Source organism: Colias croceus, chromosome 29 (genome assembly GCF_905220415.1).
Source record: "Colias croceus chromosome 29, ilColCroc2.1".
Taxonomy (NCBI): Eukaryota; Metazoa; Arthropoda; class Insecta; order Lepidoptera; family Pieridae; genus Colias; species Colias croceus.
In genome coordinates this window covers 2,375,463-2,388,885 of record NC_059565.1, presented here as the reverse complement: position 1 = coordinate 2,388,885, position 13,423 = coordinate 2,375,463, and the positions used below count along the sequence as shown (strand labels likewise).

The window sequence follows — 13,423 nt, the reverse complement described above, 5'->3', positions numbered from 1 at the left end:
TTTTAGACAAAGCGGGCGAAGCCGCGGGCGGTAAGCTAGTTACCTATATTATGTTTTAATTGTTTGGTGAGTTTACTATGAGATACATCAGTTTGCTTATATATCTAATATCTATGTTTAAAGAAAGGCGTTAGTTGTCAGGTAAATACTGGTTATTTTACTAAATATAATATTATGTAATATATTCATATGGCTAATATCATTGGAGTATAGCAAACTACAAAGGAAATGGGATTTCAATCAATAAATCTATACTAATATTATAAAGCTGAAGAGTTTGTTTGTTTGAACGCGCTTATCTCGGGAACTACTGGTCCGATTTGAAAAATTCTTTCGGTGTTAGATAGCCCATTTATTGAGGAAGGCTATAGGCCAGGTATGATCACGCTAAGACCAACAGGAGCGGAGCAATGCAGGTGAAATCGCGGGCAACAGCTATAAATAATAAATATGTACATTGATTGTACAACCTTATTTTAACTACTTGATGCAAATTTCATTTTCGTATACGTTGTTTTTACTAGCTCGGATACGCTCTTTGTAGCTAAATATATAGAAAGTAAAAACATGTATTCGATTTAACTCAGGAATACTGTAGCATTTAAGTGGTGAAATAATTTTAAAAACAATCCAGTAGTTTCAGTTTATATGCCAAAAACAAACAAAATTGTACTTAGTATTTCTCTTTAATACATAATAAATTATACAATAAATTATGCAGGGTGTTCCACCCTCGGTATACTAAACTCAAAGGAGGTTATAGTTTTGCATATGCTGAGTACGTAAAAAACACTTATAAAATTCCAGACGCATTTTTTTTTCAAATAGATGAATTCTTAAAACTCTATGTACTCTGTGTACCTCTAACAAGCAACCCGCCCAACTTTGCCACCCGCACGTGAGCTATCTTTTAAGATTATGTTTTCATGATATTAAAATGCTCACATTAGCGAAGCGGTATACTTATGCCGGCTGCGCGAAGTTAGAGAAGAAAACGTGGATTTTAAGGAAAAATTTAGCAAAAAAATTTTTAATTTAATTTTTTTTGTTTAAGTCACGTTTAAGTATTTTTTACGTGATCAGTGTATATGCAAAACAACAAGTTCCTTCGCGCTTAGTATACCAATAGTGGGACACCCTGCATAAAGGATGCATTTATGTAGGTAAAAGGTATGTTTACCTTACGGTGCATATAGACCAAACGAACATAGAGCTAGAACTAGAGAAAGAGCATTCTTTCGTGATCTTTTGGTGTAAACGAAGACTGGTATTCAGTGCTGTTCAGTATTACAACATTATATAGAATCATTTTGAACGCACTAAGAACAACGAAAACATGCTCTACGCCTGTTTACACTAAAATAATTTGACATAGTGGGCTTAGAATGAGCATTCGCTCGTTTGACCTATTATAAATGCACCGTTTTATAAAAAAAAAAATTGTTTCCTATTAACTTCTCATTTTTCTAACCCTTATGAATGAATTTGGTGTTTAATAATAAAACTATTAATTACAATATAATTATGTGTTATCCTACTAATATTATAAATGCGAAAGTTGGTGAGGATGTGTGTGTGTGTGTGTGTGTGTGTGTTACTCTTTCACGCAAATACTACTGAACCGATTACAATGGTTTTTCTTTGAAAACGCGGGCGCAGCCGCGGGCGGAAAGCTAGTATAATAATACTAGATTTCCGCCCGCGGCTTCGCCCGCGTTTTCAAATGAAAACCCGCCTAGTTCCCGTGGGATTTCCGGGATAAAACCTATCCTATGTGTTAATCCAAGTTACCCTCTATATGTGTGCTAAATTTCATTCAAATCCATTCAGTAGTTTTTACGTGAAAGAGTAACAAACATCCATACATCCATACTTACAAACTTTCGCCTTTATAATAGTATTAAGATGTGTTGAAAGGCTTTATAGTTAAAAGGGTAAAGAAATAAACGAGTAAAATTTTAAATATTGAATAATTTATTGTGAAGTAAAAAATACTTATATTATTACACACAGTTTATACTAAAGAGAATTGACTTATACAATACTTCGATATAGAGGTACTTAAAGTTAATTTTAATTATTTTTAAACCTTAAAATAATATAGTTTAATCAAATGAAAACATTCTTATGTTAACGCATGGGTTGTATTAATTTTAATAGTAGCTGAAACATCAGGGTTTATGTTCTCCAATTCATCAATAAAAAACCTCGATTGGTTTTGTCTTATAAAATTATGAACTGCTTTCATTGGTTTTGGAATATCCAATTTATTTGTTTTAATATGAGTGTCGTAGACTGTATTTAATGAAGGATTTTCATCAACTGGTTGGAAGGTATAAATATAGGGAATAGTATGGGTACTGTTATGAAATTCGGATACTTGTCGAAAAAGCTGATTATTCGGTGCAAAGTTCTTCCAATCCATAGTATCTTTATTAGATTTATTTGTATCTATTTCTGTTGTTTTCTCCGTATTTTCTAAGTGTTTTGATAATTTGTTTAGAAATGTTTTTAACAAATTCGTATTTTCGTTTATTTTTTGTAATATTTCATTTGTAGTATCCTTATTGTGTTTTATAGTTGTTATAAGTAATTCCTTTTCTTGGTCTTGAATTGGTTTTGATGTAGTTATAGCATGTGTTGTTGTTAATGGAGAACTTGTTGTAGTTTTCGTTGTTGTTGTTTTAATAGTAGTTGTTATAGGTTCAGTTTTATGGGTTAATTCGGTGACATAATCTTGTCTGTACAAATTGTCTTTGGCATCGAAGAAAGGGCTCGGACTAAAGTCCTTTTTGTTATCCAATAAGTTTTCTAAATATACTCGTTCCCTTTTTAAATTGTCCAACTGTTCATCAATTCTTTTCTTATGTTGTTCAAAAAGTAGTTTCATTTGATTATCTCTTTCTGTTTCTTCTTTATTTATTACTATTTCAGGCATAAACTTTCGACTTGTATTCGATTCATTTTTAACATGTGTACTATCATTGAGATTCTCTATTTTTGATATTTGTGATACATTTAGTGTTGAAAAATATCTAAGACCGTTTTTATCATAACTTTTGTTAACACTAGTGTGTATTTCTTTAAAACCTGAATGTAAATCGTTAGAAATGTTTTTGGGGGATATTTTAACAGTGATTTTAAAGTTAGATTTTGAGTGAGGTAGTATTGCATTAACTATATCTTCAACGCCAGGTATTTGAACATTATCTGGTAAGTTTCCAAATGCATTAGAGTTGACTTTTGGTTGTACATTACGAGTTCTTGCTTGTATTCTATACGGTTGAATTTGTGGTTTTTCTTCGGAGGAATATTCTTTAGATTTGGGAACCTCTTCGAAAAATATATGCGGGTATTTTGACATGAGTACAGCTTGTTCTAAATTACGGCCATCTTCTAGAGGTGAAACTGGTTGATTAGGATAGTTTATATCTAGAAAATCTGACAGAGGTAATAAATCACTATTTTGTACTTCTTCATCTGCCATAGTGTCAGGTATTTCTGTGTCTTTTATAGCAGATTTTCTATTCAAATCTGCATTTTCTGGGGATAATAAATATACATTTTCATTTGATCTTTTTTCGGGTCGAGATGAACGTTCTCTAGCTATAATTCTTATTTTATTTACCTCCCTCTTATTCCTCTTATTATTCAAAAACAATCGCTTTTTCATCATTGTTTTAGTGTTGAGAAATTTATTTAATTTTATCTTTGTTTTGATGTTTGAAATCTTTTGTACCGATACAGAACGTTTTTGTCTGTTCAATGTACGATCTATTTGTTTATTTGGGTTTAAATAATTGTAATAGTTGTTGTTAACTGCGATCGATAAATCTTTGATTCGAATTGGTTTTGATATTAGATTAATATTACGAGGATATATCCGATAGTTACTTTTTGTGTTTTGATCTTTTGTTAAAACCTTATAAGACTTCGTACTACCGATTAAGTTTTTACGAAAAGAAAAAGGAATAATCAATCGTTTAAATAATGATTTATAGTTTGAATTTTTATCCATATTTACTGATCGCCTGATTATTTCATGACTATTTTTTATGCTTTCTTGCTCTCTTTTAGGATATTGTTGTTCTTCTACAAAATTACCAACTTTATCCATAATATTAACGTCTTCAGTGTCATAGCTTTTATGATATTCCTTTATAAGATTTTCTAGACCATTAAACAATTTAAGACTATCAGCATCTGGTGGTTCATCAACATATTGATTGAAACCTACTGAAAATCCAGATCCATCTATGTCTTTCAAATAAAATGTAACATTATTAGTATTATCTGCTTTGAGATTATCTTGTTCGATAGTTATTGGTTTTTGTATTCGTTTGGGGATGTCATCATTCAACATACTATCATAATGAATAACTAGTTCGCCCATTTCAGCAGAATTCACTGATTTTGAGGACGTCAAAAAGGCAGGACCAAAGTTCTTACGTTTCCAGTTATCACCACGATAGTCTAAAATATCATCCACATGTGGTAATATTTTGCCAATAGGATCCACTTCTCTGCGATCAATATTAAGAAGAGAAGGCACTATTTTGCTAAAGAAATTATCATGTTTGGGCTTGATAGGATCTTGATTTCGTTTTTTAACTTTAATATGTTTGAAACTTGCTTTTTTCTCATGATTACTATCTTCATTGATAGCCTTTTGTATTTTGTCAATGAGGTTACGAACCATTTTTTTCTTCTTTTCGCCTTTACTGCCCTTTCCATCGAAATGCGTTTCTATTTCAATGTACAATTCTTCGTCGACTTTTTTAATTTTATCATGAGCTGGCTTAGGTTTATGTGTTGAAGCTTTATCAACGTAGTGTATTTTTATTTGCCTTTTTAAACGATTGGCAGTTGCTTTTTTATCAACATCTCTTTGTGACGGATTACCCATAGGATATTGTTTCAAATACGACTCGATAATTTTATGGAATGCAGGGTTTGACATAAAATTTTCATCCATTGTTTGTACAGTAGTACTTTCTGCAATGTCTTCATTATTATGCATTTGAAATTCTGAATGTTTTTTGGAAGTTTTGTATTTTTCATTTGGTGATTTTTGATTAACTGGGAACGCTTCTTCATCATCCATCTTTTGAAATTTAATAGATTTACCATTGTATATTAATTTAATAAGTCCAATTATATCTTTGTTTTGTCTGAAAAAGAAATTAAGTTTTAATAGATTTGACAATTTTTTTTTAAACTGTACCTAAATTGGCAAAAGTTTTCTTACGAATCGTTTTCCTTATTGAATTTTCTATTTTCATTTATTTCAATGACTGTTTTTATGAAGAGCTTAGTTTCTGAAAAAAATAATCACTAGTTTATGGTAATCACACACAATTCAACAAAATGTATAAAGTATAAAATCAAAATTTACCTTTATGCTTTAAATTAGGTTTTTGACTCTCATTCTTCGTCTCTTCAGCTAATTGGTTTTGTAATGATTTACATTTTAACAGTTCTTCGAAGAATTTTTGTTCTTCTGTACCAGATGCTTGTTTTATTCCTTGCTTTTGAGGGTTTTCTACAAAATAATTAAGGTTTATGAGGTAAAATATATTATAGTAAACAACCATTTTAAGTAACTACATAATATATTATTTTAAAGACATATTTATTGAAAAATTAATTACCAGAATTTTTGCCATCATAAAAGTTTCTGATCAGCAAATGAACCTTTTTATACACATCGTTTAAGTCCATATGACCAATTATACCTTGTAACAAAATGTTATGCATTGCTAAATGTAACATATTATCGTTCCCTGCTTCGTCTAATTCTTTTTTCCTTCTAGTTTCTTTTTCATCTGGTTTCACAGCACCTTTCGCTGTTTCTTCTTGATCCATTTCTTCGAGCAGTGTTGCTAATTTTTTTGTTAAAATCTTCTTCATGTTTGGATTTTTTACTTGGAATACGAAATCGTTTGGCTCTGCAAGAATTTTTATTGAAACTAAGTACAGTATAGTTAATATTAACGTAGTTAAATAAATGATAAAATTGAGAGGATAATGTTAAATTTGAAATGAGTAACGTCTTACAATAAAATCTGAGAACTTTAGTAAAAAAATTGGATTTCACTTTTTAATCAAACGGCTAACGAATGTTTCTGTTTGAAACATAGTCAAATTAAAATATGATATATTATACGTAGCTTAATTAGTGTAGAATAATTAATTTTGAATATTCTTTCACCTAAATAGTCTTACCTATAGAACGTTTAGCCCTGTAGGAATCAGAATCATCCACATAATTTTGTTCTTCATTATAATATTCGATTTCATTTTTATTACTTTCCATTGGTTTATCTTCCAAGATATTTGGTGTGGAGTGTGGACTGTTATCTAAAATTATAATAATAATTAGTGCTATTAATTTGTTTTTGCTATGCCCAATGTATATGTATTGTTATTTTTTTTAATCTTCTTGCCTCTTTCTTCCTCATTATCATAACACATATTGTATCTACATTCTACAAGTGTCTATGGGGACATCTTTGGTAAAGATTAGTAAATTAGTTAAAAATAACCCGAACAATTTATATTCTTGTTTTAGAAAGGTACATTTACCTAGAAAATTATATTTTACTAGCTGTGCTCCGCGGTTTTACCTACAATGCTCCGCTCCTGTTGGTCTTAGCGAGATGATATATAGCCTAAAAATAGCCTATAAAGCCTTCCTCGATACATGGGCTATCTAACACTGAAAGAATTTTTCAAATCGGACCCGTAGTTCCCGAGATTAGCGCGTTCAAACAAACAAACTCTTCAGCTTTAAAATAATATTAGTATAGATTAATCCAGTTGACCCAGGTAACAACAAGCCGATGTTAATTAATGAATCCTAATTATCTCTACCACACATTATGATAATTACTTGAACAATTTACTCACCATCTTTTTTAGATAACAATCCATCTATATCAATGAAAACATTAGTTAAAATAACTGTAAACGTAAAAGCAATACCCAAGATGGTAGCACAGAAAACTCTATAAAAAATAGTGTCATAGTCGAAACGAGACATTGAAAAAAAGAACTAGTAAAAAATATTTTAAAGAAAATTAAGAGTAAATTGATTTTAAAAATTTCTTTGGAGTTCTAAAGTCATTGCTGTTGTGTTGAAGAATGGTTTGAATGTTTTGGAAACATTAGACGGAGATTAGCGAACAATAGTACTTACAAGTTACTAGAATAGAATAAAAAGTCCTGAAAGTTAAGTATCCTAATTGTTAGGTATTTTAATGGGGCACAACTGCCAAGAAATTGGGTCTTGTGGATAATAGACGTGAATTATTTAATTAAAACAATATATTTAGTACAATATACTGAATGACTATATGTATAAAGCATAATTTTGTATTAGTTAAGGAATACAGGCATTTAATTTTTTGAACTAAACTGACTCTGTACACTTTTGTAAGATTAAGATTAGTGGTTAGTAGTATTTTGGTCTGATGTTAGAATGTCTTTATTGTTAACTAGCGGTCCGCCCCGGCTTCGCCCGTGGTACATGTTTAAGTTTTCTCTCCATTAGAACCATCTTTTTTATAATACTTCAAGAAATATTATAAAAAAGAATTAACGAAATCGGTTTAATTTTTATTAACATTACCAAATTACACAATATATTTCTTATTCACATGATGATATCATTTTTCAGTACACATACAAATAAAAAACACATTAAATTTACAATTTATTAACAACAATTTTGTACCAAAATCACGAATAACTCGACAATTTCAACTCTTGGAGCATTTCAAAGACAGTTTCAACCAGACGATACTTCATGTTGAAAGTTGTTCGTCGAGCGTCCACTGAACCATATGACATGTTTAGTGTGAATAGATCTGGATAAAACTGGAAAAGAGGTAAAAAAACACGCTTTAATAAGATAAATAAATGATTTGTATTGTCACCGATCCTTGATAAGTGTACAAAGTTTGAATTAAGAGACAGCGTGCACGAGCAACTTTGTCTCCGCAACTATTTTGTCTCTCCCATCAATTGTATGGAGAGTTGCGTCGCTACGTGCGCGCACTTTCATACTAGCCCATGGGTGGGAGAGACAAAATAGTTGCGGACACATAGTTGCTCGTGCGCGCTACCTCTATCTGTCCGTTTAAAGTGGGTCAACATCGAGTCTAAAGGAGCAAGTTACATACAAACATACAGGTAATGCTAATAAAAGCGTGTTTAATTAAATCCGTACTATTTGACTTTGTTTCTAAAAAAAATCTTAGAACATAGCGTCTAAACAGTTATAATATTATGTGTTTTGAGTGTAAATACCTAATAATAATTTAAAATTAAATAATATATCTAAAACTGGCTTTCCACGCGCGGCTTCGCCCGCTTTGTCTACAAACTGATACATTATACAGGGTTACTTGTAAAACACCGGCAACCTCGCAGGACAAGATAGCCAACATCATAAGTAATAACATTTGTTCTACGACTTTTGATAATTTGTTAGATTTTATTTTCATACAAAAATAAATATTCACTTAATTTTCCGTTTGAATATTATAAACTCTACGCGCATTCCAAACATTACGTAAACAAGAAGCGAACGGGAGGGGAAAGGGGGCGTCGCGTCGTCCTTTCGATAATGAATAGAACATAGACTTACAAATGTTAGGAGAGTACAATAAAAGCTTAAAAAATCATTTAAAAATAATTTATTGCGTTATGCCAAAAGTCGTAGAACAAATGTTGTTACTTATGATGTTAGCTATCTTGTCCTGCGAGGTTGCCGGTGTTTTACAAATAACCCTGTATACTAAAACGTTCCTGTTGAATCACTCTATCTATTAAAAAATCCATTGCGTAGTTTTAAAGATTTAAGCATACATAGGGACAGAGAAAGTGACTTTGTTTTATACTATGTAGTGAAGAATTTATTAATATTTATTTATAATTAATTTTTTAATATTATTATTTACCTGCATACCAACAGAAGGATCCGTGTTAAATTCTTGAGATAGCTCGTTGCATTTCAGTATACACGCTTTTTGCGGTGTTACGTGCAGTAATTGAAATTTACCCTGTAATCACCATCATCATCATCACCATTAACTTCATCATTTTCATCATCATCATCAATTTCACCACCACGATCAATATTAACATCACCCGCGGCTAAATATTCTTCTCGTGCACACATAATATTATTTAACTTGGATAGTAATAAAACCATCCACTATCAGCGAGCTAAAGTTCTATTCATTTCAGTCGAGCTGTTAAGCCTGACCTAGTAAACAAATAGTTTATGCACATGCATTAAACTAACAGTTGAAGTTTTAACGTCACCACCCGAAAATTCAAAATGAAGTATAACTTTCTAAGTAGAATATTATGAGTGTATGAAACAAATATACAGCCGAGGATGATACTAAATTGAAGATGAAGATGAAGATGATGATGATGATGATGATGATGATGATGATGAAGATGATGGTGAAAAAGTAATATTAGTAAATAAGTAAGATATTGTATAATTTTGTCAATTATAATACCTCTCTTTTCTTATCCACAGCTTCCCGCAACTGCATAATGATATTCCGACTGCCGGCTGATACGTTCCAGCTATTTAAGAAAAAAATCTACTCAACATAATGAGCAATAAATAATAATAAAAAAATGTGTGCGTGTACTTAGTGTACACACGTAAGAAGTGAAACTTTATTACTTTGAACAGGCATCTCGCAAAAAAGCAACATGGAATGTAGGTAACTTATACCTACAGTTCTCAATGATGGGGTTAAAATTTAAATATTGCAAATGAACGGACTGTATGCATAAAAAATCATAAACTCAATATAAATTTTGAACTACCAAGTATTTCAATCAACTATTGTATTTTTAATTGTATATTGAAAAACTAAATTACAAATTAATGTTAACTCTTTCTTAAATTACTCGACTATTCCACTAAAGCATTGTTTCTGTTTTAGTTTGTACAATAAAGCATGATAATCTTATAAATAAAACATATTTTCTACTGAAATATATTTTTAACACCTACTCCACAATTTTTTACTACCAACCCACTCCATACATTTCTTGTTCCAACTCACCGACTCCACTGAAAGTTGTATGCCCTCGAGAGGAAGGCCATCGCGTGATAGTTATGCCTCTCGGCGACCCATTCCTTGGGGCAAGTGCCCTCCACGTGGTTGTGCCCGTCAAAGTCGGGAAAAAAGTCGCAAGCAGCTTCGCGCATTATCTATTAGAGTTTTTTTTTAAGATAAATAGGTACGCAAAAAAGATAGATAGATAGTTAAAACACGAAGAGTATAAAAAAGGCAAAACTACTTCAATTATGAAAAAAAAGCATGTGTATATGTATGACATGACGGTATTGCCATGACGCGACCTCGAAATTTTACTTTCAATGCGCCTAAAGAAGTTTCACTCCAAAATCTTGTCTTATTAATTAATTGAATTACGACAAAAATACAAAAAAATCTTAGCATGAATATTTGAAAACCGAAATATTATTTTTTAATATGTACCTAGGTATAATATAATTGCATGATAATTGTGAAGAAGTTGTTGTAAATGAAAAACCGTGGCATAAAAAAGTACTGACTGAGTGTGTAAGTCAGTGAGTGGATGCGAACATGAGTGAGTTTCAATTTGAGTGTGTGTGAGTTTATACCTGTATCATCTTTTTAACGCTATACGGCTTATTGAAGTGTTGCTTCAACGCAGAAGTGGTCGCGTTAGCTATCCACTTTAATTTAACAGTATTTCCGAGACACACCCATGTGACTGTTATAGATACGCCTGTGACGGTTATGATGACGCCCTTGCTGGAATAAAAGATAAGTAAAAGAAAGCAAGAAAGAAAACGAGGAAGGGAAAGGAATATTTTTGTTTATACGTAAAAAAAGTATTAAGTCATGAATTGTAAATAAATGAGCATACAGTAGAAGAACACAGATTCTTTATTAATTTCCAATAGATAGAAAAGTAATTGGATAAACGTTAAGAAATAATTATATGGCTTTCTATTTACTATACTTAAATATCTATTAAGAACAATTTATTTACAAAGGCATCTTGGGTCGCTAGTCGTTATAATGATTTTCAAATATTAAGTAATGAATCTTATGAAAACATTATTTACCCATTAGGATCCGGTCTTAGATCCCACCCCTGGTACGGCATGTTACCGTACCGTAATGTTGCTATACCTATTGGCCCTGTAAATGAATAAACAATGAAAGAAAGAGCGTGTGTGACGAGCACACGTGTCAGAAGTGAAACTTCTTTGGCTTGCCATTTGCCTTTGTATCTGTATACGATTTTGGCATCTTTGTATCATAAAGATACCAAAATCGTCGCCTTACTCCGTGACGTGACGATATTGCCGTAACGCAACCTTGAAATTTCACTTTCATCGCGCATAAAGAAGTTACACTTAAAAAATTGTAAAGATAGTCATTATAAACATCATCTTCATTTTTTTTATGTTAAATGTATGTATGAATACAGAAAAAAGATATCTTGTATTGTATTTATTGTGTTCGATTTTATGCGAATATAAGACATTAAAGATTTTTAAAATACGTTAAAAGTGTTTTATTTCGAATTTCTTTTTGAAAACATGCTACATTTATTTCAAAAATTTGTCTGTGCATACATGTACTATATTATGCTTACTATATAAAATCATATTTTCTACTAGGACTTTTTCTTCTTTCAGGTAATCTTATTTATCTATAGATTATATTATATATACATCTCAATAACAACATTAATGACATAATATTATGATATACTGACTAATTTAAGTATGAAAATAAGCTTTTCAATATGCTCACATAAAACACCAGTCCTAAATTGTATGGTAAGTTTGTCCTCATTGAATTTATAATCATTCACATAGTTGCTGGTCCATAGCTTTCTCTGTTCCTGCCACTGGCACATGACCGGCGGCTCCGTCCACATAATGTCTTGCGGTAATCTGTTAGCATTAACTAATTTATTTACGAATTAATTACTTTCTACACAAGTTTAAAACTCGTTTTTTGAATAGGATATAAATGTGGTCACAATTTGATGTGTAGTCTATTTATTCTGTGGTGTAGTGCAATTAAAAAATATTGTCTTTATTAACGATTTCCAAAAAGTCCGTGAAACCACGATAGAAAATAGTAATGCAAATATGAGTAATTTGTTATTTCCATACACTGTTATGTTACTGTAACGAAGTGAGAAGTTTTATTATTACAGTGTTTAGCGAGTAATGCCGGGTCCAGACTGGTGAAACGTAACATGCAATGTAACATGCAATGAAAGAATTCACCGTCCACATTGCTGCAATGTATCATGAAAGGTAACACACTTTGTAACAATTTCTCATAGTTTGGACGTCTTGCGCGCGCGAATTGTGCATTACACGCGCATGCTACGAGCATTACAAGCCACGCGCGGAGCGATCCGAAATTTGTCGGTTTTTCGACGAACACAAAGGGGCGCGTAGTGTGCGCAGAGCAGCCAATGTGGACGGTCGTTTGAGAACGCAACGAACATGGAGGACGAGACTGCGTGGAATTTTTGTTTGGTATATTTTGATTGGTTAATTTATGTTTGGTATTATTAATAATGAAGTACTGATAATCGTCATAGCAAGAACGTGGTCTTCGGACTCCATGCTTCGTGTGATCTACCGGTTTGACGCGCACGAAAAAAACGTGTATCGAAGGGCCGTGTTCGCGGCAGAATGGCGGAAACAGACGAACGCGGGATGTTCGTAGTGAATGCGCGTTATGAGCGCGCTATGCGTCCACACCAGCAGCGAACATGCAATGAAAGGCAGAATGTTACATTGCATGTTACGTTTCACCAGTCTGGACCCGGCATAACACTAAAATCATATTTTCATTCAACGGATGTTGAATGATGAATCAATAGCAGTGATGTAGTGCATGCACAAATTATAATTAAAATGTGAAAAACCAGTACAATATAGTTCTTTGATCTTTCACATTACCTACACCACACTCACTCAATGACCACTTTGAATCCTACTCGTAATGCTGGTCCCTCATATTCGCACGCACGCAAATCTACAAGTGTAGCACAACATTTGGTGAGTGATCGTAAACAACGCACTCGCTCACTGATCACATCAGACTCAATACTCACTCAATAAACACGAGCGCCAGTTTTTCGTACTCCGCCTCTATCCTCTTCAGCTCGGCCTCAATCTCCTCCGGGGTGCGCGTGACCCCCGGCGCGGGGGGAGAGGGCGCCCGGTACTGCACTTGGTACTTCATCGGTTGCAATTGCTTTGGTAGCTGTACTGTTGTTGTTTTATTGAGGAGGGTAGGAAAACAATTATTACATAGTATAAAAAACGTCTTTCAGCCCGTCTATCTGTTCGTGATAAAAA

General features: G+C 32.4%; 2 protein-coding genes across 2 annotated transcripts in view; both read right to left on the bottom strand.

The window, feature by feature from the left end:
• Positions 1 to 2,061: 2,061 nt before the first annotated feature.
• Positions 2,062 to 7,147, bottom strand: LOC123704261. Its single transcript, XM_045652571.1, has 7 exons — positions 6,910 to 7,147; positions 6,226 to 6,360; positions 5,652 to 5,948; positions 5,396 to 5,542; positions 5,249 to 5,318; positions 2,558 to 5,171; positions 2,062 to 2,506 (listed from the first exon to the last, which is right to left on the bottom strand). Exons 1-7 carry the CDS (start codon positions 7,040 to 7,042, stop codon positions 2,126 to 2,128), a joined length of 3,777 nt encoding a protein of 1,258 aa, XP_045508527.1. The 5' UTR covers positions 7,043 to 7,147; the 3' UTR covers positions 2,062 to 2,125.
• Positions 7,148 to 7,701: 554 nt separating this feature from the next.
• LOC123704303 (dynein axonemal intermediate chain 7-like) overlaps positions 7,702 to 13,423 on the bottom strand; it is a 31,788-nt gene continuing 26,066 nt past the window's right edge. The window contains exons 17-24 of the mRNA XM_045652627.1: positions 13,177 to 13,333; positions 11,850 to 11,992; positions 11,153 to 11,228; positions 10,682 to 10,835; positions 10,098 to 10,246; positions 9,537 to 9,606; positions 8,964 to 9,065; positions 7,702 to 7,878 (exon numbers count right to left, since the gene is read on the bottom strand). Coding sequence (XP_045508583.1) covers positions 7,741 to 7,878; positions 8,964 to 9,065; positions 9,537 to 9,606; positions 10,098 to 10,246; positions 10,682 to 10,835; positions 11,153 to 11,228; positions 11,850 to 11,992; positions 13,177 to 13,333 — 989 coding nt within the window. The 3' untranslated portion in view covers positions 7,702 to 7,740. The remainder of the gene's footprint in view (positions 7,879 to 8,963; positions 9,066 to 9,536; positions 9,607 to 10,097; positions 10,247 to 10,681; positions 10,836 to 11,152; positions 11,229 to 11,849; positions 11,993 to 13,176; positions 13,334 to 13,423) is intronic.

Coding starts and splice junctions, on each gene's coding strand:
- LOC123704261 (XM_045652571.1), bottom strand. CDS start 7,042: ATGTCTCGTTTCGACTATGACACTATTTTTTATAGAGTTTTCTGTGCT. Junction 6,361..6,909: donor ATTGTTATCTAAAAAAGATG/GTGAGTAAATTG, acceptor TTATAATTTTAG/ATAACAGTCCACACTCCACA. Junction 2,507..2,557: donor TAAAACACAATAAGGATACT/ACAAATGAAATA, acceptor TTGTTAAAAACA/TTTCTAAACAAATTATCAAA.